This window comes from Bubalus kerabau, chromosome 12, assembly GCF_029407905.1.
Source record: "Bubalus kerabau isolate K-KA32 ecotype Philippines breed swamp buffalo chromosome 12, PCC_UOA_SB_1v2, whole genome shotgun sequence".
Taxonomy (NCBI): domain Eukaryota; kingdom Metazoa; phylum Chordata; class Mammalia; order Artiodactyla; family Bovidae; genus Bubalus; species Bubalus kerabau.
Window position 1 is genome coordinate 48,203,261 of NC_073635.1, and position 25,196 is coordinate 48,228,456.

The 25,196-nt window shown below is 36.8% G+C and overlaps 1 protein-coding gene across 3 annotated transcripts in view; it reads left to right on the top strand.

The window, feature by feature from the left end:
* PIBF1 (progesterone immunomodulatory binding factor 1) overlaps positions 1-25,196 on the top strand; it is a 231,449-nt gene that overhangs the window by 136,954 nt on the left and 69,299 nt on the right. For all 3 annotated transcript variants that reach the window (XM_055542632.1, XM_055542633.1, XM_055542634.1), the window contains exons 13-14: positions 4,364-4,454; positions 19,910-20,012. In XM_055542632.1, the coding sequence (XP_055398607.1) occupies positions 4,364-4,454; positions 19,910-20,012 (194 nt within the window). The remainder of the gene's footprint in view (positions 1-4,363; positions 4,455-19,909; positions 20,013-25,196) is intronic.

A 25,196-nucleotide genomic window follows, 5' to 3' on the forward strand; every position in this document is an offset into this window, starting at 1 on the left:
GAAAAATGAAATTTGTGAGATGTAAGGGCAAAACATTCTTTTTTAGTACCATAGTGTGTACAGTACTCAAAGGATTGTCGTCTAATTCGTCTCATTTCAGCAGACACAAAGATGCTTAGCCTTTATTTATTAAGGTGTAACCATGACAAGAAAAAGTCTCAACAACCCAGATAACCACGATGATGGTGTGGTCACAAATTTCAAGCGAGACATCCTGGAGTGTGAAGTCAAATGGGCTTTAGGAAGCCTCACTACAAACAGCTAATGGAGGTTATGGAATTCCATCTGAGCTATTTCAGATCCTAAAAGATAATGCTTTTAAAGTGCTGCACTCAATATGCCAGCAAATTTGGGAAACTCAGCAGTGGCCACAGGTCTGGAAAAGATCAGTTTTCATTCCAATTCCAAAGAAAGGCAATGCCAAAGAATGTTCAGACTACTGTGCAGTTGTGCTCATTTCACAGGCTAGCAAGGTAGTGCTCAAAATCCTTCGAGCTAGGCTTCAGTAGTACATGAACCAAGAACGTCCAGATGTACAGGCTAGATTTAGAAAAGGGAGAGGAACCATAGATCAAAGTGCCAGCATACTCTGGATCTTAGAAAAAGCAGGAGAATTCCAGAAAAACATGTACTTCCGCTTCATTGACTACAGTAAAGCCTTTGCCTGTGGATCACAACTAAATGTGGAAAATTCCTCAAGAGATGGGTATCACCACCTGAGAAACCTGTATGCAGGTCAAGAAGCAACACTTAGGACCAGACATGGAACAATGGACTGGTTCCAAATTGAGAAAGGAGTATTTGTCAATTTGAGTATTTGTCAGTTTGTCAATTGAGAAAGGAGTACATCTTTGTCAAAGCTGTATAGCCTGCTTTTTTAACTTATATGCAGAATGTACATCATGCAAAATGCTGGGCTGGGTGAAGCACTAGATGGAATCAAGATTGCCAGGAGAAATATCAACAACCTCAGATATGCAGATCATACCACCTTCATGGCAGAAAGTGAAGAGGAACTAAAGAGCCTCTTTAATCAAGGTACAAGAGGAGTGAAAAAGCTGGCTTAAAACTCAGCATTCAAAAAAGTAAGATCATGGCGTACATTCCCATCACTTCATGGCAAATAGATGGGGAAAAAAATGGAAACAGTGACAGTTGATTTTCTTTGGCTCCAAAATCACTGCAGATGGTGACTGTAGCTCTGAAACTAAAAGACACATGATCCTTGGAAGAAAAGCTATGACAAACCTAGTTGTTGTTGTTCAGTTGCCAAGTCATGGCCAACTCTTTGTGACCCCGTGGACTGCAGAATGCCAGGTTTTGCTGTCCCTCCCATCTCCCAAGGTTTGCCCAAGTTTCTGTCCATTGAATTTATGTTGCCATCCAACCATCTCATCCTCTGTCACCCTCTTCTCCTTCTGCCTTCAGTCTTTCCCAGCATCAGGGTCTTTTCCAATGATTTAGCTGTTCACGTCAGGTGGCCAAAGATTGGAGCTTCAGACAGTGTATTAAAAAGCAGAAACATCACTTTGCTGACCAAAGTCCATATAGTGATATGTATGGTTTTTCCAGTAGTCATGTTTGGATATTAGAGTTGGGCCATAAAGAAGGCTGAGCACTGAAAAATTGAAGCTTTCAAACTGTGGTGCTAGAGAAGACTCATGAGAGTCACTTGGACAGCAAAGAGATCAACCCAGTCAATCCTAAAGGAAATCAGCCCTGAATATTCATTGGAAGAACTGATGTTGAAGCTGAAACTCCAATACTTTGGCCACCTGATGCGAAGAGCTGACTCACTGGAAAAGACTGATGCTGGGAAAGATTGAGGGCAGGAAGAGAAGGGGACAACAGAAGATGAAATGGTTGGATGGCGTCATCGACCCTATGCACGTGAGTTTGAGCAAACTCCAGGAGATGGTAAAGGACCAAGAAGCCTGGTATGCTTCAGTCCATGGGGTCACAGAGTCAGATATGACTAATTAAACAATAACAAACCATGGCAAATTGCAGTATCCTGTTCATGCTTGAACTGCTTTTTGTAATTAAGTGTAATATTACGTTGGAGAAGGAAATGGCAACCCACTCCAGTAACTTGCCTGGAGAATACCATGGACAGAGGAGCCTGGCAGGCCATGGTCCATAGGGTCACAGAGAGTCAGACACAACTGAAGCAACTAAGCCTGCACATAATATTAAGTATTTGAGGAGTTTTGTTTTCAAAGATCTCATCAAGTTGTTAAAAGTACAGGTATTGTCCAGAAAGTAAATAAACTTTTTGTAAAAATCAGATTTCTGTCAATTGAGGGTCCTCTTCTCCATCCTCCTTCTACTTGTAACCTCTGCTCAGCATTTGTCACATTTTTCAAAACTCTTCTCTTGCTTCTTAAATCATCACTTTTGATTGTTTCTTCTCCATCATTTTTATTATCTCTTCTTCTATCTAACTGTTTCTAGTTCCTGGGGATTTTTTCCCCTCATCCTCTTTAATTCTTACTTACCTATTTTCTGGATAATCTTATCCCTTTCCACAATTTCAGTTAGTGTCTGTAGGCTAGTCATTCCACAGGTCTGTATGGAATTCTATTTTTCATTCCTTCCCTAAATCCAGTTAATAATAGTACCTATAACTTGTGAGGAGTTCTGTTTTCTCGTTACTGGAATTTTGGATATAAAATCAGAGTTAACAACAAAAATCTATTGGTCATGTCATTACCTGTTTTAATCACTCTTAACTTTTTGTTATCTTGTTGTCTATAGAATAAAATCCAGACTCTTTAGCCTAGCAAACAAGACTACTACCATTGTTCTTCAGACTAACTGTAGCCACTTTCCTCACAATTATTAATACTAAAACTTCTCAAGTCGGTGCCTTTACACATTACAGTTCCTTTCTGCAACTTCTCTGTAAATGTCATTCTCCCCATACCTTCTTTATGCCTCTAGCATGGGAAAATTGGTAGTACTCAGATATTAGTTGTGCTTCTAAGACACATTCATATGTCTTTAGTGCCATTTACCATGTTGTATAGCATATTGCTTCTTTATTAAATCATCACTAGAATAATTATACCATAGGTTACTAATCAAGTAAGTATTAAACTCGAATTTAAGTTGTCCACCAGTAGCTGATGAGTTTTTGAGATGTTAGCTAAATTTACTCCTCTCTCGTCTGAACTTAGAACTGTCGAAGACAGACAAGAGTCAGACGGGTATCTAATGCCAGCTGTAGCTCTGATAGAGATGAAGTGAAGTCAACTTGGATCTGAGCAGCGATAGCTGATAACACAACTGGTCATGGCACCAAGCATCTCTCGCTTCCACATGTCCCTCATAATTAACAATCCGACCTCTGAAAACCGGTCTTGGTTCAGTGTGAAAAATAGAGTCAAAATTGAAGGAAAACGCTTACAAATATTCCTAAAATATTTACTGTACCACAGCAGGATTAAACAACAAAAAAGGGCATATTACAGTGATAGGCCTGCAAGTAACTTCCTTACTAATGTAAAATTTGTGGCTTTGTTTTAAACTTGAAACACTTCTGAAAGTAGGTTTCTCTTTTGTACATTAAAATAATGGTTATCAATGAATAATGTTATAAAAATTGTTATATGTCATTGACTGCTTTAAATTGAGCTATAAACTTTTAGTTTTTATGGCCTTAAATGTTTTTTCATCTCAACTTCCAGTAAAATTGTCATTGCATTTAAACTTTTTACTCATAAAATGTTAACCTATTGGTTAAAATTTCTTTTGGGGAGTGTGTGACAATAACAAAATTTAGAAGTAAATGTTGTTGCTAAATTTTTTGTAATTAAAAAAAGTCATCAATAGGTTCTTAAACTGTACATTTTCTTTACAGAGTACAGAGTAGAATTAAGTAATTCTACTTAAATGCATAATTTCATTATTGCAAGTTTGGATAACTTGAAAACAAGTTAGATAACTTTATCTTCTGATAAAATAATGAACATCTTTTCTAATTAAAAATAGTCATTTCTTTTATCAAGAAGAGAAGTGATGAGATTGAGGTTATCTTTACTTTTTCATAATTATGTAACAAACATTTCATGCAAAAAGCCTTTGAATATCAGAATAAACAGTCTGTATTATTATGTTTTATAACAAGACAATGTAATGTGTCATATGATGCAGACGCTTACACTTTGAAACAATAGATGGGACAACTCCAAGCAAGCATACACTTTATGAAATACACTGCTACTTACAAATGGCCTGTTTGAGATTATGTATATAAGTGTTCTTATGTTCACTAATTCATTATTATGACCTCTTTTATTTTCACTTCTGCCATGCTTTTTAATAAGAAAGAATTTCACAGTGTACACTTATTATTTTCCAGTTGACGATGAAGTTGAAGCCGAAAGGGTTCTTTTTTCCTATGGCTATGGTGCTAATGTTCCCACAACAGCCAAAAGACGACTAAAGCAAAGGTAGGATCAATATATATTTGTTTACTTATCTAGTCAAGCTAAATGTAATTACATTCTGCTTTTTGATAATGTACTAAGTGGAGTGACAAAATAAAGTTACTGTATTTCTTCTTAGGCATAAATATTACATTGCTCATGAAACATAACGTAGTAAGTAATAATCATGCCTTTCATGTATTTTTAAGTAGACTGTAAGTGTACATTAGAATTTCCTCGAATTGGATTCAATGATAATGGCAGCATTTAAATTTTTTCAGGTTAAAATTAATGAATTGTGTTTCCTTTTTTCCCTTGTTTCATATTCGCCCACGTACATTCCTTGACTTATACTTGAAAGAGAGAGAAAAAAGAATGAGAGAGAGAGAAAGAGCTAGCATATATGCACTAGTCACTCAGTCGAGTCTGACTCTCTGTAACCCCATTGACTATAGCCCACCAGGATCCTCTTTCCGTGGGATTTTCCAGGCAGGAATACTGAAATGAGTTGGCATTTCCTCCTCCAGGGGATCTTCCCTACCCAGGGATCAAAACCATGGCTCCTATGATTCCTACATTGTAGGAAGATTCTTTTACTGCTGAGCCATCAGGAAAGCCCAGCAGATATATTGTGACTGAAAATATAAAAGACTTTATGAAGACCAAGAAAATTTTTAGAAGATCCACTAGTTATTTTGTGAAATACTATTTATTTAAAGTATACCAAGAGAAAATTGTACCTATATTAATTGGTTTTCTAGTTGACCTAACTCCTTTCTCCCACCTAAATTCATCCTGCTTTGCAAAAAGAGTCCCATATGCTACCATAACAAATCTAAATGTTTCCATCAGACTTCTGAGCCCTTCCATGTAGCTCTGCTTCTCCAGCCTTATTTGTCTCTCTACCCAAAATGATGGTAGTATATCTCCCTGCCTATAAACATCTATTTTCCATGTAACCACACAACAAGCATTTATCTTTATCTTGTTAGCTCTCATTTCCATATTGCTTCCCCAGCCAGATAGAAAGATCCTCAAGGTCAGCAAGTACATCTTATTCTTGTTTATTCTCCATTGTCTCTACCCAGCATGGTGTGAGATAGCTAGCAGAATTGTCTCTTCATCTAAGTATTTGAGGATTCAAAGCTGCTTGTTTATCTGTTATTTTTATATGAATTGATTTAAACATTTAGAGACATTACATTCTAAGTAAGAAAAGCAATTAATCTTAACTCTAACACTTTTATAGAAGCTTTGGCTCAGAAGATAACATGTCTTTATGGCTATCAAAAGTGATGTAAGATATAGGTCATTTTATGAGAGGTAACAAAAAGATACTTAGAACTTGTGTTTGCTACTAGTTACACTAAATAGATCAAGGATAGTTGACTACTAGTAACAAATTGTAGCTGGAATGGTTAATTCTGTTTAGTGAAGATGCAAGTATTTCTAAATTATGTATTATTTGAAAAATTGGGTGTAATCCCATTCCATTCACATTCTTCCACGAGTCCCTCCAAGTTCACTAAGGATGACCTAGGATAATTTGTTGTTTTCAGGGTATCTCTGTGTTTGAGGATTATATTGCCAAGGGAAAAATAGAAAGGTAATTTTATGGGCAAGCAACTTTTTTTTTTATCAGTGGCAAATGATTGGTAAAATGCTAAAAATTGAAATTTGAAGGAAAAAGTCCATAATCTTCTCTATTTTAGCATCCAATTCCTTCAAATGCATCTTGTGCACAAGAAAAAAGAAATTTTCTCTTGTAAAGTTTCTTTCGGTAACCCCAAATGATGCTGAGTTATTCTAAAATTGAAAGTAATTATTACTATTACCTTAATATTTTTTTTGAAATTTCCAAAACAGATGTTGATTTCTTAATATTTAGACTGAAAATATAAGGAACCACAACTGATTCATGTTCTGCATAATCTTAACTGTCTGTCCAAATATTTCTAAAGATTTTATCACTGAGCTATCTATGTGCCTTGAACAAGTGCCTAATGGGCATGCTATTAATACCTCCTACCAGCTGGTGCCAGGCATTCTTCTCATGATGAACCAGAGGGTTATTTTGAGGAAGTGCTTCTCAGGTCATCTAAATGGAGTGAAGGAAAGTAAGTCTGGATAGCCAAAGAGGACATTTATGCATTCCTTTTCCCATTCATTCAACAACTTTTATTGAGTACCTACTGTACACACAAAGTTGACCGGTGGCAAAGAAAATCCCTTTTGATGATCTGATGCATTTCTGAAGTTTGCAAAGTCCTTTTTTGATTTCCTAATGGATATTTGTAAAGAAGTTAATGGCTTTGTGCTTTAGGTTTAATTTATTTAAGATTGTTGTATGGCAGAAACCAATACAACATTGTAAAGCAATTATCCTCCAATCCAAAAAAAAGATGAAAGCAATATAATCTAGAAAATTTGTATGTAATTCATCACATTTGAAATTAAAACAATGGCATCTTAAGGTGACTTATAAAATAACAGAATGGCCCATGAAATATTTGCATAACAAAGTTTCCATTATACATCAGCCCATAACAAAGTGTATTGAAATTTCAAAGGAGCTTGTTTCACATCTGCTATACAATATACCCCATTCATACAGTGTTTGATTTGAAATCTCATATATTCAACAACCCATTCCCTGGTGGCTCAGTGGTAAAGAATCTGTCTAACAAAGCAAGAGACGCAAGTTCGATCCCTGGATAGGGAAGATCCTCTGGAGAAGGAAGTGGCAACCCTCTCCAGTGTTCTTGCCTGGGAAATCCCATGAACAGAGGAGCCTGGCAAGCCACATTCCAAGGGGTTGCAAAAGAGTCAGACACAACTTAGGGACTTAACAACAACAAATATTCAGCAACCAATTCAGGTATTTCAGGGTAGCACTTAATTGAGGGGGTTTCTGATTATAAAAATAATACGTTTATTTTAGAAAATTGGTAAAATTACCAGTAATCCTGCTATCCAAAGATAACCATTCAAAAATGTATACAGATAGATATATTTTTCTACATATTTATGGTGTTATTGTATGTAACTTAGAAGTTTAACTTCTTGTCTTCTAATTTTACCCTGAACATAAATAGATAAATTTTAATGGTTATTCAAAACTTTAGTTTGTAGGCCTTCTGTTTTTGAGTGCCGTATTGCTGTTAGTAAATTGACGGTCACTGAAAATTTTCACTAGTTGCCTATTGCCACTTAAGGCATATTATGAAATTAAAATGAGAAAATGGATGCGAAGTTCATCACAGTGAATGCCTGGCATCGAGTAGGTGTTCAAGTGAAGTTTGTTGTGTTAGTTAATGTTCCTTAAAATAAATTGATCAAAGCATTGATTTTAGAGATAAGGCCAGTGTTCCAAAAATGCTGGTGAGGCATAATTTGAATTTTCATTTAAAACAATTTTATTTTATTGTAATGAGACCCTCTTGAAGTAATTAGTAGAAACAAACCCTGGACATGAAACTAGTTTTGAGATTCACTTTCTTTGATATAAGTCAGTTTCTTAAGACATAGACCATAATGCCAGTTTCCCATAAAAATTAGTTTGAAAAATAAATTCCAGAAATGTATCCTAAACGCATTACAATTGTTAAATAAGGTTGCTCCCAGTTTGAATTTTCAAGAGAGATATGAGCAATAACTAAATATTGTATTAAGCTTTCTGGGCCAAAGTCATGGAAAGTTAAAAGGGCTTAGACAATTAAAGCAGATTAAAATAAAATAAGCTCTTCTTGACTAAACTTGAAAATCTGAAGTAATGTTTTTGTTTCGGTCATGATTGTTTTGAAAATAGCAAACAAGATTTTCTGGTTGCATGTTTTGGTTATGCTCTTTAGCTTGTAACACTAAATGGGCAACACCCAGGCACTAACGTGGTCCTAGTGTGTGCATCTCTGTTTGTTTTGGCAGGCCTGAATATGGAGACTTTTCTGAGGGTTTTTAAACTTTCAAATTGCAAGATTTACTGGATACTACTGACCTTTGTTTTAGTTTCTGTCTAGTTTTATAAAGAGCTTTAAGTTGAAACTTTCACAGTAGACTAATCTTTATAATAAAGGAAAAAATAACACAGAGGGAGCTTTTCTTTTTCTCTAGCAGACTTTTGAGCATAAAGTAATTTTGTTTTTCCTCTCTTTTATTCTCACATATGTGAGTTCTCATTTTTGTCCTTAGAGAAAAGTTGTGCTTATTTCATTTGGGTTGGTTTTAGGAATAGTCCTTTAAGAAGCTACTGCTAATCAACTTGAAAGTTTAACCCTACAGAAAAACTAGGAAAAGACATACAACTATAGGTAATCAGAATACACCACTATTTATTTACTCCCTGTAACTGCCAAGACAGTGGGCAGTGCAGGGAGCAACCTGATGCTTTCTGAAGCTGAAATCATTCTGGCCTGTGTGCCCTTTTTTTGAACCATTTCTTCATGCCATGCTAATAGAGACAGAACTCTGACCTTCTAAAACTGAAAAAGATCAAAAAGCCAAATGTTATTTCAGGCTATGTAACTAATTAGCAGGTACCTGAGTTTATAGAGTTAGTTATTTAAATTTTGGTAATACTAAGTGAAGTATCCGGTATTGAAGGACTCAAGACAGAGGGTCAGTCCCCCATTGTGCTTTGATAACTCAGATGTGAGCGAAGGTCGACGATGTTCACTTTGGCTAGGCTATGCTTCTATGAAATTGTGTGTGATAATCAGAAGTACTGACTTCCATTGACAAATCCAAAATGGTAACTTTTACTTTGAGTCATGAGGTGCAGAAGAAAGCTAAGAGATAACCCATGGGAATTAATTTACCATATAACAGGTAAAAATTTAGTTTAAAATTTAAATATAAAACTATACTCTGGTGATATTAGTTTCTAGTTCATGTCAAATTTGATCTTGGTGCAGGTAAAAAAAATCACATGGCAATTATGTAATTACAAAGAATTGAATGCTGTACCTACTGTAGTATCAACAAAGAACCTGTAAAAGCAGTGCTTTCTTGAGGAGTTCAGTACTAAATAAATAAATAGCCTACCAACCAGACTTTAGCAGGAGTCATTTTTCCTGACTGTATCCCTGGTTACTCATTATAAAGAACTCACTATAAAGACTTGTTTTCATTGTATGTGCATTGTAGTTAAGGAGACATAAACTCAGCATAGTTGAGCAATTGTTCATTTGTCTTGCCTTGAATTTCATTTAAGCTAAAATCACATCCTTTCTTCTGACTTCTAATATCCCAGATTTCTAAAAGAACACACCCATAACATCAAACTACTCAGCACAGCAATGTGCCACATTTAAATATTTAGGAGGTTGAAATATAGAAGCAATCACAGGTGAATTCGGCCAAAAGTTTAGGGAAGAGCTAACACTTATCCTCAAAGTCTTCCAGAAAATTTCAGAGAAAGGAGAACTCCCAAACTCATTTTGCAAGGCCACCATCACCCAGATAGCAAAATCAGACAAAGATACCACAAAAAAAAGACAGTTACAGGCCAATATCACTGGTGAACATAGATGCAAAAGTCCACAACAAAGCTCTAGCAAACAGAATCTAACAACACATTAAAAAGATCATATATCATGATCAAGTGGACCTTATCCAGGGATGCAAGGACTCTTTAATATATACAAATTAATCAGTGTGATGCACCATATTAACAAATTAAAAGAAAACCATATGATCATCTCAATTGATACAGAGAAAGCTTTCAACAAAATTCAACACCCATTTATAATTTAAAAAAATTATAATTAAACAAAAAAACCTTCTTTGCCTGCAGAAAGTAGGCATAGAAGGAACAGAACTCAACATAATATAGGTAAGACACCGACTGTTTGCAACAGCATGGACTACAGGGCGCCAGGCTTCCCTGTCCATCATCAACTCTCGGAGCCTGCTCAAACTCATGTCCATCAAGTCAGTGATGCCGTCCAACCATCTCATTCTCTGTCATCCCCTTCTCCTCCTGCCTTCATCAGGGTCTTCTCCAATGAGTCAGCTCTTCACATCAGGTGGCCTAAGTAATGGAGCTTCAGCATCAGTCCTTCCAATGAATATTCAGGACTGATTTCCTTTATCATTGACTGGTCTGATCTCCTTGCTGTCCAAGGGAGTCTCAGGAGTCTACTCCAACACCAGAATTCAAAAGCATCAATTCTTTGGCACTCAGCTTTCTTTATGGTCCAACTCTCACATCCATACATGACTACTGGAAAACCCATAGCTTTGGATAGATGGACCTTTGTCAGCCAAGTAATGTCTCTGCTTTTTAATATGTTATCTAGGTTGCTCATAGCTTTTCATCCAAGGAGCAAGCATCTTTTAATTTCATGACTGGAGTCACCATCTACAGTGATTTTGGAGCCCAAGAAAATGAAGTCTCTCACTGTTTCCATTGTTTCCCCATCTATTGGCCATGAAGTGATGGGACCAAATGCTATGATCTTAATTTTTTGCATGTTGAGTTTTAAGCCAGCTTTTTCACTCTCTTCTTTCACTTCATCAAGAGGCTCTTTAGTTCCTCTTCACTTTCTGCCATAAGAGTGGTGTCATCTGCATATCTGAGGTTATTGATATTTCTCCCTGCAATCTTAATTCCAGCTTGTACTTCTTCCAGCCTGACATTTCGCATAATGTAATCTGCCTGTAAGTTAAATAAGCAGGGTGACAATATACAGCCTTGATGTACTCTGTTCCCAATTTGAAGTCAGTCTATTGTTCCATGTCTGGTTCTAACTGTTGCTTCTTGACCTGCATACAGGTTTCTCAGGAGGAAGGTAAGGTGGTCTAGTATTCCCATCTTTTTAAGAATTTTCCACAGTTTGTTGTGATCCATACAGTCAAAGCCTTAGCATAGTCAATGAAGCAGAAGTAGAGGTTTTTCTGGAATTCTCCTGCTTTTTCTGTGATCCAGTGGATGTTGGCAATATGATCTCTGGTTCCTCTGCCTTTTCTGGGGCTTCCCTGGTGGCTCAGAGGGTAAAGCATCTGCATGCAATGTGGGAGACCTGGGTTCGATCCCTGGGTCAGGAAGATCCCCTGGAGAAGGAAATGGCAACCCACTCCAGTATTCTTGCCTGGAAAATCCCATGGCTGCTCCAGCCTGGTGGGCTACAGTCCATGGGCTCGCAAAGAGTCAGACACAACTGAGCTACTTCACTTTCTTTCTTTCCTTCTTTCTTTCTTTCCTCTGCCTTTTCTAAATCCAGCTTGAACATCTGGAAGTTCTTGGTTCACATACTATTGAAGCCTAGCTTGGAGAATTTTGAGCATTACTTCGCTTGCGTGTGAGATGAGTGCAGTTGTGTGGTAGTTTGAACATTCTTTGGCATTGCCTTTCTTTGGGATAGGAATGAAAACTGACCTTTTCCAGTCCTGTGGCCACTTCTGAGTTTTCCAAATTTGCTGGCATATTGGTCGCAGCACTTTAACAGCATCACCTTTTAGGACTTGAAATAGCTCAACTAGAATTCCATCACCTCCACTAGTTTTGCTTGTAGTGATGCTTCCTAAGGCCCACTTGACTTCATGTACCAGGATGTCTGGCTCTAGGTGATTGATCACACCATCGTGGTTATTTGGGTTATGAAGATCTTTTTTGTACAGTTCTTCTGTGTATTCTTGCCACCTCTTCTTCATATCTTCTGCTTCTGTTAGGTCCATTACATTTCTCTCCTTTATTGTGCCCACCTATGCGTGAAATGTTCCCTTGGTATCTCCAAGTCTCTTACCAGATAAGTATTTTGAAATCTTTTTTGCCAATTCTGTGGGTTACCTATTCACTTACTCTCTTTGTTTTTTTTAACTTATTTATTTTTGGCTGCTCAGGCTCTTTGTTGCTATGCATGGACTTTCTCTATTTGCAGCCAATGGGGGCTACTCTTCATCATGGTGCCCGGGCTTCTCATTGCGGTGGCTTCCGTGTGGTGCAACACAGGCCCTAGAGCTCGCAAGCTTCAGTAGTAGTAGCATGTAGGCTTATATGCTCCATGACATGTGGGATCTTCTTGGACCAGGGATTGAAACCATGTCATCTGCATTGGCAGGCAGATTCTTAACCACTGGACCACCAAGGAAGTCCCTCTTTTCACTTTCTTGGTGGTATCTTTTGAAGCACAAAACTTATTAATTTTTATACAGTCCAGTTTGCTTCTTCTTTTGTCATTTGTACTTTTGGCACCATATCTGAGGATCTTTTTCCAGATCCAAGTTCGTGAAGATTTTCTTCTGTGTTTTCTTCTAAGAATTTATACTTTTAACTCTTTCATATAAGTCTTTGATCCACTTTGAGATAATTTTTGGTATCATGAAGTAAGAGCTTTGTACGTTTTTAATGTGGCTAATAGAAAATTTAAATTGCATGTGTAGCTTGTATTCTGTTGGACAAAACTGGCCTAGAACAGTAGTCTCCAAACTTTTTGTATGAATACCTATTAGGGGGAAAAAACTGAGCATGTACTCAGGAATAGTATATGTCTGTGTGTGTATGTGTGTGTGTTTAGTTGCTCAATCATGTCCAACTCTTTGTCACTCACATATATTTATATATACGTATATATGTTATATGCACACACTGTCACATGCAAAGTGTCTGATATGCATGCTCACTCACTCCAGTCATGTCCAACTCTTTGTGACCTCATGGACTATAGCCTGCCAAGCTCCTCTGTCTATGATATTTTTCTGGCAAGAATACTGGAGTGGGTTGCCATGCCCTCCTCCAGGGGATCTTCCCAACCCAGAGATTGAACTTGCTTCTCTTGCCTCTCATGTATGGTGACAAATTCTTTACTTCTGAGCTACTTGGGAAGCTACAATCCATACCATACTGCTTTCAATTTTCTCCAGCAGATCATTCTCCACTTCTGCTTTTCCCTCTACCCAGAATGCAGTTTCTCTGCTTTGTCACTGCATTAATTTTCATTCTTCAGTGTGGCCTTTTACATTATTTAATGTACTACTATAATTTTTTTTACTTGCCCATCTTCTTCAGTAGACAGTTAGCTCCTCCAGGAAGAAACTGTGAAATCCTAGCGCCTATGTACAAAGATCATGGCATCCGGTCCCACCACTTCATGGGAAATAGATGGGGAAACAATGGAAACAGTGTCAGACTTTATTTTTCTGGGCTCCAAAATCATTACAGATGGTGACTGCAGCCATGAAATTAAAAGACGCTTACTCCTTGGAAGGAAAGTTATGACCAACCTAGATAGCATATTCAAAAGCAGAGACATTACTTTGCCAACAAAGGTTCGTCTAGTCAAGGCTATGGTTTTTCCTGTGGTCATGTATGGATGTGAGAGTTGGACTGTGAAGAAGGCTGAGCGCCAAAGAATTGATGCTTTTGAACTGTGGTGTTGGAGAAGACTCTTGAGAGTCCCTTGGATTGCAAGGAGATCCAACCAGTCCATTGTGAAGGAGATCAGCCCTGGGATTTCTTTGGAAGGAATGATGCTAAAGCTGAAACTCCAGTACTTTGGCCACCTCATGCGAAGAGTTGACTCATTGGAAAAGACTCTGATGCTGGGAGGGATTGGGGGCAGGAGGAGAAGGGGACGACAGAGGATGAGAGGCTGGATGGCATTGCTGACTCAATGGACGTGAGTCTCAGTGAACTCCGGGAGTTGGTGATGGACAGGGAGGCCTGGTGTGCTGCGATTCATGGGGTCACAAAGAGTCGGACACTACTGAGCGACTGATCTGATCTGATCTGAGTGCCTATGTAGATGATAGGTTTTTAATAAATGTTTGTTAAAAGAGAATGTTCATGATTATTGTATTGAATTAATTAATGAATATGTTTCTTCCAACTCAGCTTGCTTTTCTGCAGTCATTGATATTCATGATCCAGAGGAAAAAATCGCTAATTTTCTTTTCATCATTTTTAAAAAGTTTAACTGCAAGTATTCTAATGATGAAAAGTTTTATTTATCATTTCTCCTGAGTGTTCTGTGTGCTTAAATATTTTATTTTTTGAAGAAAAATTATCTCATAGTATTTTTTTATTCTTGATACTATATTCTTTTCTTTTTTTCCTAGAACAAGGGTTCTTAAGGGCAATTTGAGAACTTTAACGTGATTTCTAATAATCTGTAAGATGTATTCTGCTGTCCTTACTACTGACTTAGAAGTGAATTTTTATTTTTTTTTAAATTTTATTTTTTTTAACTTTACAATATTGTATTGGTTTTGCCATATATCAAAATGAATCCACCACAGGTATACATGTGTTCCCCATCCTGAACCCTCCTCCCTCCTCTCTCCCCATACCATCCCTCTGGGTCGTCCCAGTGCACCAGCCCCAAGCATCGAGTATCGTGCATCAAACCTGAACTGGCGACTCGTTTCATATATGATATTACACATGTTTCAATGCCATTCTCCCAAATCATCCCACCCTCTCCCTCTCCCACAGAGTCCAAAAGTCTGTTCTATACAACAGTGTCTCTTTTGCTGTCTTGTATACAGGGTTATTGTTACCATCTTTCTAAATTCCATATATATGCGTTAGTATACTGTATTGGTGTTTTTCTTTCTGGCTTACTTCACTCTGTATAATAGGCTCCAGTTTCATCCACCTCATTAGAACTGATTCAAATGTATTCTTTTTAATGGCTGAGTAATACTCCATTGTGTATATGTACCACAGCTTTCTTATCCATTCATCTACTGATAGGCATCTAGGTTGCTTCCATGTCCTGGCTATTATAAACAGTGCTGCGATGAACATTGGAGTACACGTGTCTCTTTCAATTCTGGTTTCCTCAGTGTGTATGCCCAGCAGTGGGATTGCTGGATCATAAAGCAGTTCTATTTCCAGTTTTTTAAGTAATCTCCACACTGTTCTCCATAGTGGCTGTACTAGTTTGCATTCCCAACAACAGTGTAAGAGGGTTCCCTTTTCTCCACACCCTCTCCAGCATTTATTGCTAGTAGACTTTTGGATCCCAGCCATTCTTGCAATCCCTATCAAGCTACCAATGGTATTCTTCACAGAGCTAGAACAAATAATTTCACAATTTGTATGGAAATAAAAAAATCTCGAATAGCCAAAGCAGTCTTGAGAAAGAAGAATGGAACTGGAGGAATCAACCTGCCTGACTTCAGGCTCTACTACAAAGCCACAGTCATCAAGACAGTATGGTACTGGCACAAAGACAGAAATATAGATCAATGGAACAAAATAGAAAGCCCAGAGATAAATCCACGCACATATGGACACCTTATCATTGACAAAGGAGGCAAGAATATACGATGGATTAAAGACAATCTCTTTAACAAGTGGTGCTGGGAAAACTGGTCAACCACTTGTAAAAGAATGAAACTAGAACACTTTCTAACACCATACACAAAAATAAACTCAAAATGGATTAAAGATCTAAACGTAAGACCAGAAACTATAAAACTCCTAGAGGAGAACATAGGCAAAACACTCTCCGACATACATCACAGCAGGATCCTCGATGATCCACCTCCCAGAATATTGGAAATAAAAACAAAAATAAACAAATGGGACCTAATTAAACTTAAAAGCTTCTGCACAACAAAGGAAATTATAAGCAAGGTGAAAAGACAGTCTTCAGAATGGGAGAAAATAATAGCAAATGAAGCAACTGACAAACAACTAATCTCAAAAATATACAAGCAATTCCTACAGCTCAATTCCAGAAAAATAAATGACCCAATCAAAAAATGGGCCAAAGAACTAAATAGACATTTCTCCAAAGAAGACATACAGATGGCTAACAAACACATGAAAAGATGCTCAACGTCACTCAGTATCAGAGAAATGCAAATCAAAACCACTATGAGGTACCATCTCACGCCAGTCAGAATAGAAGTGAATTTTAAAAACATGATCAGTGGGTCAGTTGTAGACCAGTTGTACCACAGTGTCTTTCATTTTCTAAACATTGGTCATAAACAACAATATTAGCATTCATAGTGATAGTCACAGTTGTTCCCATCAGCATCAGTTCTTAGAAAGGTTTTCTCAATCAAATAGTGCTATGAAATATCCACTGAAACACTGTAGAACACATTTCTGGGTGATTTCAAGAAATTGTAAGATACCTTCCATTTAGAGTAGATTTTTCTCCCTCAGAATCCTCCAGCCAAAAGCAGGGAAATTCAATGTAGTGATATCTTTGGTGTTAGGGCTTAAGCACCAGCATACCAAGAATTTCTTGAATTCAGTGGTTTGTGTTATGTGGTATTTTACATTGATAAGTGGTATCACACCATATCTGCATAAGAGCATTAGGCAATTCCCAAACAAAACGAAAAGCACCCAAACCAAATGAGCTGTTTAATATTATTAAACCTGATGTCTTCAAATCATTAACTGCTTGAAAATGTTAGTAATGGGTGACCTTTGCATCTCATTATTTTTGTGCATCCTTTATTCTATTTAATCTCATCAATAACTGTTTCTATGCAATAATGTATTCTTTATACTGAACACTACACAAATATGATCCATACTACCAACATACATTTATTAAGAAATTGCCATGTCAAAAAAGACCCTAGTACTGAGTTCTGTTGGAGACAGAAAGATAAAAGAGTTAATTTTAACATGTATGGAGGATGAGAAAAAGAGAATGAAAGTATGAATGAAGATAACTGCAAAGTTTTTAAATTAACCGAATGAAAAGACACAGCTAATGATATGTAATACTGATGTTTGCAAAGATGAGTCAACAGATTTAAAATGTAAACATAACTTAAAATTAGCATTAACTTATTTGAAGAAGATCTCTATCTTATTTTAAAGTCAGATTTTAGAGAACTTGATATGTTTTACATTGGGGGATTGAATATACGATAGCCATAAACAACAAACTGTGGAAAATTCTTCAAGAGTAGGGAATACCAGACCACCTTACCTGCCTCCTGAAAAATCTGTATGCAGGCCAAGAACGGTTGGAACTGGACATGGAACAATAGACTGGTTCCAAATCGGGAAAGGAATACATCAAGGCTGTATATTGTCACCCTGATTATTTAACTTATATGCAAAGTATATCCGTGAAATGCTGGGCTGGAAGAAGCACAAGCTGGAATCAAGATTGCAGGGAGAAATATCAATAACATGACACCACCCTTATGGCAGAAAGTGAAGAAGAGCTAAAGAGTCTCCTAATGAAAGTGAAAGAGGAGAGTGAAAAAGCTGGCTTAAAACTCAGTATTCAGAAAACTAAGATGATGGCATCCAGTCCCATCACTTCATGGCAAATAGATGGGGAAACAGTGAGAGACTTTGTTTTGGGGGGGCTCCAAAATCACTGCAGATGGTGACTCCAGCCATGAAATTAAAAGATGCTTGCTCCTTGGAAGAAAAGCTATGACCAACCTAGCTGCTGCTGCTGCTAAGTTGCTTCAGTCGTGTCCGACTCTGCGACTCCATAGATGGCAACCTACCAGGCTCCTCCATCCTTGGGATTCTCCAGCCAAGAACGCTGGAGTGGGTTGCCATTTCCTTCTCAGCAGAGACATTACTTTGCTGACAAAGGTCTGTCTAGCCAAAGCTATGGTTTTTCCAGTAGTCATGTATGGATGTGAGAGTTGGACTTACAAAGAATGCTGAGCACTGAAGACACTTTTGAACTGTGTTTGTTGGAGAAGACTCTTGAGAGTCCCTTGGACTGCAAGGAGGTCCAAACAGTCCATCCTGAAGGAAATCAGTCCTGAATATTCATTGGAAGGACTGATGCTGAAGCTGAAATTCCAACACTTTGGCCACTTGATGTAAAGAACTGATTCTTTGGGAAAGACCCTGATGCTGGGAAAGATTGAGGGCAGGAGGAGAAGGGGTCCACAGAGGATGAGATGATTGGGTGGCATCACTGACTCGATGGACATGAGTTTGAGTAAATTCCGGGAGTTGGTGATGGACAAAGAAGCCTGGCATGCTGCAATGCATAGGGTTCCAAAGAGTCAGACACGACTGAGCAACTGAACTTAACTAAACTGCAAATACTTTAAAAATCAATAAAGGCAGAGAGTAAATGAATGATTCCCTCAGACTAAACAGGGAGGAAAGGGAGTAATGCTAATGGGTACAAATTTTTTTTAAGGGGGAGGAGTAATGAAAATATTCTAAAACTAAATTATAGTGATAGTTGTACAATTCTCTATATACTAAAAGCCATTGAATTGTAAAGTTTAAATCAATGGGATTTCTGGTATTGTAAATTACATATCAAGAAAATTTTATGTTGATAAAGCTGTTTTTTGGTAAAAAATGATTGTCAGGCACAGAAAGACTGTGTGTTTTCCATGTCTAACTTCAATTGGTTATTAAGGCAAAATCTTAGGCGTCGAAAAGATAGAAACTCAGATATGAGCATACTTAAGTGAGCTACCCAGTTCACTGTATAACAAAAGAACTCATCATTTGGAATAACAGGTTCTTAGAAATAGGTATATAGGGTGATATTTGGCAATTTTTTCCAGAGTTTTGTATGAATTCCTTTTTCTGATGTTAGGAAGTATTTAAAATACAATGGAATTATTTCTGTCCTATAATTTGAGTTAGAACGAAAATATTTTTCTTTTTGTCATTGTAGAACATCCTGTCTTCTCAATTTCTGCAGATCTTGAGATTCTGGGATTAATGGACCAAGCTTATGGACTATGAAAATGTAATAAATATTAAATTTTTAAGTTTCTGGAATTACAGAACAAGTCTTTTCAGCATTTTTAGCAGTTTCTTAAAGCATTGTGCCCCAGTGGTTAGGAGGAACCACTTTATAGCTGAGCCTTTTTTAATTTTTCCGTTGTGTCTTAAAAGTGGAATTGGGACATTTTTCATTTAATGTGATTTTAAATACTGAAGATTACACTCAGTAAATAAGTTGTGATGTGGTCATCACAGTGTGATCTTTTAGTTTCTTCTTTTAGTACAGAATCTTTACCTTTACTCTTAGACATCTGTCTCTACTTTTCCTACATGTTTTTCATCTCTATTTTCAGTAGAAAATCTTTTCAGTTGTGTTTTTTGTTATGAAATGCATTATGTTGTCTGAGGAAAACACTGAACACTGATGCTTTTCAAAGTGCAAGGTTATTATTGTTTCAACTAATTGCCTTATTTGTTTGTAAAAAGGAAATTTTTATAAAAAATGGAAAAAAGCTGTAAATTGCTTTCTTGAGGTCTTTTCAAGCAGATATCACAGTGTAACTCTCCACTTTTATAGCAAGGGCTAGAAACTATTACTGCGGTAATCAACATATCACAGTGCATTTTCATGAAGATTTTTTATTTTACTTTCAAAGTTCTGAGTTGGGATGTTGGTCTCCTACTGTTGACACCTGAGAATACTACTTGACTCTATATTTTTTCCTGTTAATATTTAAGTGTTATTAGGAGATGGTCAATTTTCAAGCACACAGCACATTTTTAATGTTTGAGGTAATAGTCCTCTTTTATACACACTGATTTTCTTATTCCATTCTCCTAGTGTCCACTTGGCAAGAAGAGTGCTTCAGTTAGAAAAACAAAACTCGTTGGTTTTAAAAGACCTGGACCATCAAAAGAACCAAGTAACACAGCTTTCACAAGAGGTAAATAACCTAAACAAATGAAACACACATAAAGAATCACAGTATTGGTTGTAATTCCTTGTTACTCCTTTGTGTATTTTCTGAGCAGTTTCAAAATAAGCTGTTTGCTGGTACAAAATGATTTTACAGTCTATGAAAACTAACTGAATAAAGCAACTTACAGTGTATGGTAAAACCTAAGATCAAAAAAAGAGATTAAATACCTAGACTAAATATAAATGCAGGCTAGACAGACAAAGCTTTGGTTTCTGAAAATATACACTGGCAAAGCAAGTTTAGCAAATTTGGTGGCATTTTAAGTTTTAAACTAAAGCCTCATTTTTAAAATAAATTTGCTTTTTTACTTCCTTGATGAAAAATGACTTATCTATTAAACACACTTGACTGGTATACACTTAACCCCTCACAGTCTTTGATATATGATAGTTCCCAAATTATACTTACTTTTAAAAATCTCAAATTTATATTTCTTTTGCTTAGCATTTTACTGTATCATTTAAAGACAATATGTATATTTTACATAGTACTTCCAGTCTTCTTATTTAATCAGTATCTAATTCCAATTTCCTATTCTTCTGAAATTCAAGTAATAAAACCAGTTCAAACCAAAGATACCACCTTCGTAGCATTCCCTTTATTTCCTGAGTTTCAGCATAATGAATTTTTCTATTTTAGTATTTTAGGTCTTATAATAAAGGGACTTTTAAATGAGTATATTAAAAACTATTAATATGTACCATATATTCTGCATTTGTTTGCCTACAGACCTGTTCATATTTGTCTACATAGTGCCTTCTATGTAATGTGCTTTTAATGCTACAGCATTAGGAGGATCTTTATGCTCAAAGTATTTGTGATATGATATGATATGATGTGATATTGATATAATGCCTGGAATTCATGTTCCATAAAAATGTGGGAGAGGAGCTCAGTAAATAATACAAGAATCTCAAAATGTTGATAATGATTGAAGCTTGGTGACGGGTACATATATATTCAGTATTCAGTTCTGTACTTTTGTGTATGTTTGAAATTTTTTCATAAGACATAGAGAATCAGTAATCCTAAAAAGGTTTCTACTGACTGTAGTTTATACTTTTTCCCTTGCAATTGAAAAAAGTATTAGAATTTGATATATTCCATGGATTTTACTTTTACCTGCCTTAGAAAAATTTTCTTAAATTGAAAAAGAATTCCATAAACTAATTAGCTGAAAGGTGATAATATTAGATTGCTTGTATACCAGTAGACTCTTCATGATAGATGTTGAAAAAACAGGAAGAAAAGTCTCTCAGAATCTTTATTCTTTTGAGTAATTTATATATTTAAACCATGTTGGAATTTTCTGAGAATTAATACAGAGATAAAAATCAACTGACTAATATTTAAGTTTAACATTAATTTCTATGTTATTCAAATTATACTGAGATTATACATAAATGAATAGTCTAAATCAAAGTGCTAGAAAATATTCAAAATGAAAATAGATACTCCTTTTATAGCAGCTTTATTGAGTCATAATTGATGTAAACTGATCTGCACAGATTTAATCTGTACAGTATAACTGACATGCATAACCGTGAAGCCATCACCAAAACCAAGACAGTGAACAGATGTGTCGCTGCCGTGTTTCCTTGTGTCCCTTGGGAATCCCTGTCCCAGCCCTCCCCACCCCCATCCTTGTCCCTAAGCCACCACTGGTTTGCATCATGTCACTGTAGATTAGTTTGCATTTCCTAGACTTTTATGTAAATTCAATATATATGCATGAGCAACTGGGGAAGCCTTATATATATATATAATATGCACACACTATTTTTTTTGTCCGTCTTCTTTCATTCTGCATAATTATCTCAAGATTTGTCCATAGTCCATCCCTTTTACATTGCTGAGGAACATTCCATTGTATGGATTTACCACAGTTGTTCATCCATTCACTTCTTGATAGATATTTAGGTTATTTCTAGTTTTTACCTATTATAAATAAAGCTGATATGAACATCCATGTACAAGTCTTTATATAAACCTATGTTTCTGTTTCTCTGGGGTAAATGCCTGGGAGTGGAATAGCTGGATTGTGTGGTAGGTGTCTAATGTTTTAAGAAACTGCCAATCTGTTTTCCAAATGTTCATACTATCTACTTTTTCTACTAGCAGCATATGAAAGTTCTAGTTCCTCTACATCCTTGCGATGATTTGATATGGTCAGTCTTTTTAAGTTTACCCCATTCTCATAGTGGTTTTAATTTGCATTTTCATAATGATTCATCTTTGCTCTTTGTTTCTCTTACTGGGAGAGTGTCTGTTCAAATTTTTTGCTCATTATATCAGATTATTATTTTTTTTTTTTTAGGGAGTCAAGTTTCTTTTTTTTTTTAATTAGAGAATTTTGAGAATTATTTGTGTATTCTAGATACAAGTGTCTTATCAGCTATATGGTTTCCACATATTTTCTCCCACTCTATGGCCTGTCTTTCCATCTCTTAATGCTGTTCTTCGAAGAGCACAAGTTTTTATCTCGTCCGTTTTTTCAGTTCAGTCTTTTTTAGACTGTGTTTTGTATGTTGTATCTAAAATATCTTTGCCTTACTCATGGTTAGAGTGTTTTTGTCTGTGTAGTCCTGTAGATCTTTCATAGTTTAAATTTATGATCCATTTTGAATGTTTGTATGGAAAGGACACAGAAGAGCCAAAAAGCTTTAAACCTGAACAGAATTGGAGGACCAGTACCATCTACTTTCAAGACATTATAAAGCTGCAGTAATGAAGATGATGTGGTAGTGACATAAAGACAAAGATAACTGGAACAGAGTCCAGGGACAGACTCACACATAGATTTTTTACTGATTTTCAACAGTGTTCTTTATTCCTTTGTGTAAATCCAAATTTCCACCTGGCATCATATTGCTTCTGGTTGATATACTTCTTTTAACAATATTTATAAAATAGGTCCGCTGGAGATAAATTCTTTTCACTTCTGTATGTTACAAAATGTTATTTTACCTTTTTGTTGTTTGGGTTTTTTGGTCTTTTTTTTTTTAAACATTTCTGACTATCTATTCCTAACAAGAGCAAAGATTGAAACATAGTTCTCCATTCTGTTACTACAGCCTAATAAACTGGAAGGGTTCACTGGGTAGCCTTTCCCTTCTCCAGGGGATCTTTCCCACTCAGGGATCGAACCCAGGTCTCCAACTTTGCACACGGATTCTTTACCAGCTGAACCACAAGGGAAGCCCAAGAATACTGGAATGCATAGCCTTATCCCTTCTCCAGCAGATCTCCCTGACCCAGGAATAGAACTGGGGTCTCCTGCATTGCAGGCAGATTCTTTACCAGCTGAGCTATCAGGGAAGCCCTTTTCTTTTTTTATTGGAGTAAAATTCACGTAACATAAAATTCACCATTTTAAACATTTTAAATTGTACAGTTCAATAGTTTTTATGTTTGTAATGTACAATCATCACCACTACTTATTTACAGAACATTCACATCACCCAGAGAGAAACACTGAACGCGCTAAGCACTTTGCTGCTCAGTCTCCCTTCCCTGCAGCCCCTGGAAACCACTAATGTGCTTTCTGTCTCTATGGGCCTGTTCCACATACTTCATATAAATGGAATCATACAAAATGTGCCTTTGTGTATCTGGCTTCTCTCAGCATAATGTTTTCAAGGTTCATATATTAATATGTTGCACTATCAGTACTTAATTTTTTATGACTAATATTTCCATTGTACAAATATTTCATATTTTGTTTATCTGTTCACCAGTGGTGTACATTTATCATTTCCATCATTTGCCTGTTGTAAATGGCACTGAGCATTCATGTACATTTTTGTTTGTTTGAACACCTATTTTCAGTTTTGACTGCACACCTAAGAGTGGAATTACTGGGTCACATGGTAATTCTGTTAACTTTTTGAGGAACCATGGAACTGTTTGTCACACCAACTGCACCATTTACATTCCCATCAGTAATGTTCAGGGTTCCAGTTTCTCTCATTCTCGCCAATGCATATTTTCCATTTTCTGGGTTTTTCTAAATTCTAGCCATCTTGCTGCTGCTACTGCTGCTGCTGCTGCTGCTAAGTCGCTTCAGTCATGTCTGACTCCGTGCGACCCCATAGATGGCAGCCCACCAGGCTCCCCCATCCCTGGGATTCTCTAGGCAAGAACACTGGAGTGGGTTGCCATTTCCTTCTCCAGTGCATGAAAGTGAAAAGTGAAAGTGAAGTCGCTCGGTCGCATCCGACTCTTAGCGACCCCATGGACTGCAGGCTACCAGGCTCCTCCATCCATGGGATTTTCCAGGCAAGAGTACTGGAATGGGGTGCCATTGCCTTCTCCATCTTCTCCATCTAGCGATCTTAGTGGGTGTGAAATGGTGTCTCATTGTGATTTCAATTTGTATTAACCTTATAATTAATGATGCTAAGCATCATTTTGTGTGTTTATTGGCCATTAGTATATCTCTTTTGGAGAAATACAAGATATACCCATTTGGATGCAGATTTCCAAAGAATAGCAAGGAGAGATAAGAAAGCCTTTCCCAGTATTCAGTGCACAGAAATAGAGGAAAAAAATAGCATGGGAAAGACTAAAGATCTCTTCAAGAAAATTAGAGATACCAAGGGAACATTTCATGCAAAGATGGGCACAATAAATGACAAAAATGGTATGGACCTAAAAGAAGCAGAAGATATGAAGAAGAGGTGGCAAAAATACACTGAAGAACTATACGAAAAAGATCTTCATGACCCAAATAACCATGATGGTGTGATCACTCACCTAGAGTCAGACATTCTGGAATGCGAAGTCAAGTGGGCCATAGGAAGCATCACTACAAAGCTAGTGGAGGTGATGGAATTCCAGTTGAGCTATTTCAAATCCTAAAAGATGATGCTGTGAAAGTGTTGCACTCAATATGCCAGCAAATTTGGAAAACTGAGCAGTGGCCACAGGACTGGAAAAGGTCAGTTTTCATTCCAATCCCAAAGAAAGGCAATGCCAAAGAATGCTCAAACTACTGCATAACTGCACTCATCTCACACGCAAGCAAAGTAATGCTCAAAATTCTCCAAGCCAGACTTCAACAGTACGTGAACACTGAACTTCCAGATGTTCAAGCTGGTTTTAGAAAAGGCAGAGGAACCAGATGTCAACTTGCCAACATCTGTTGGA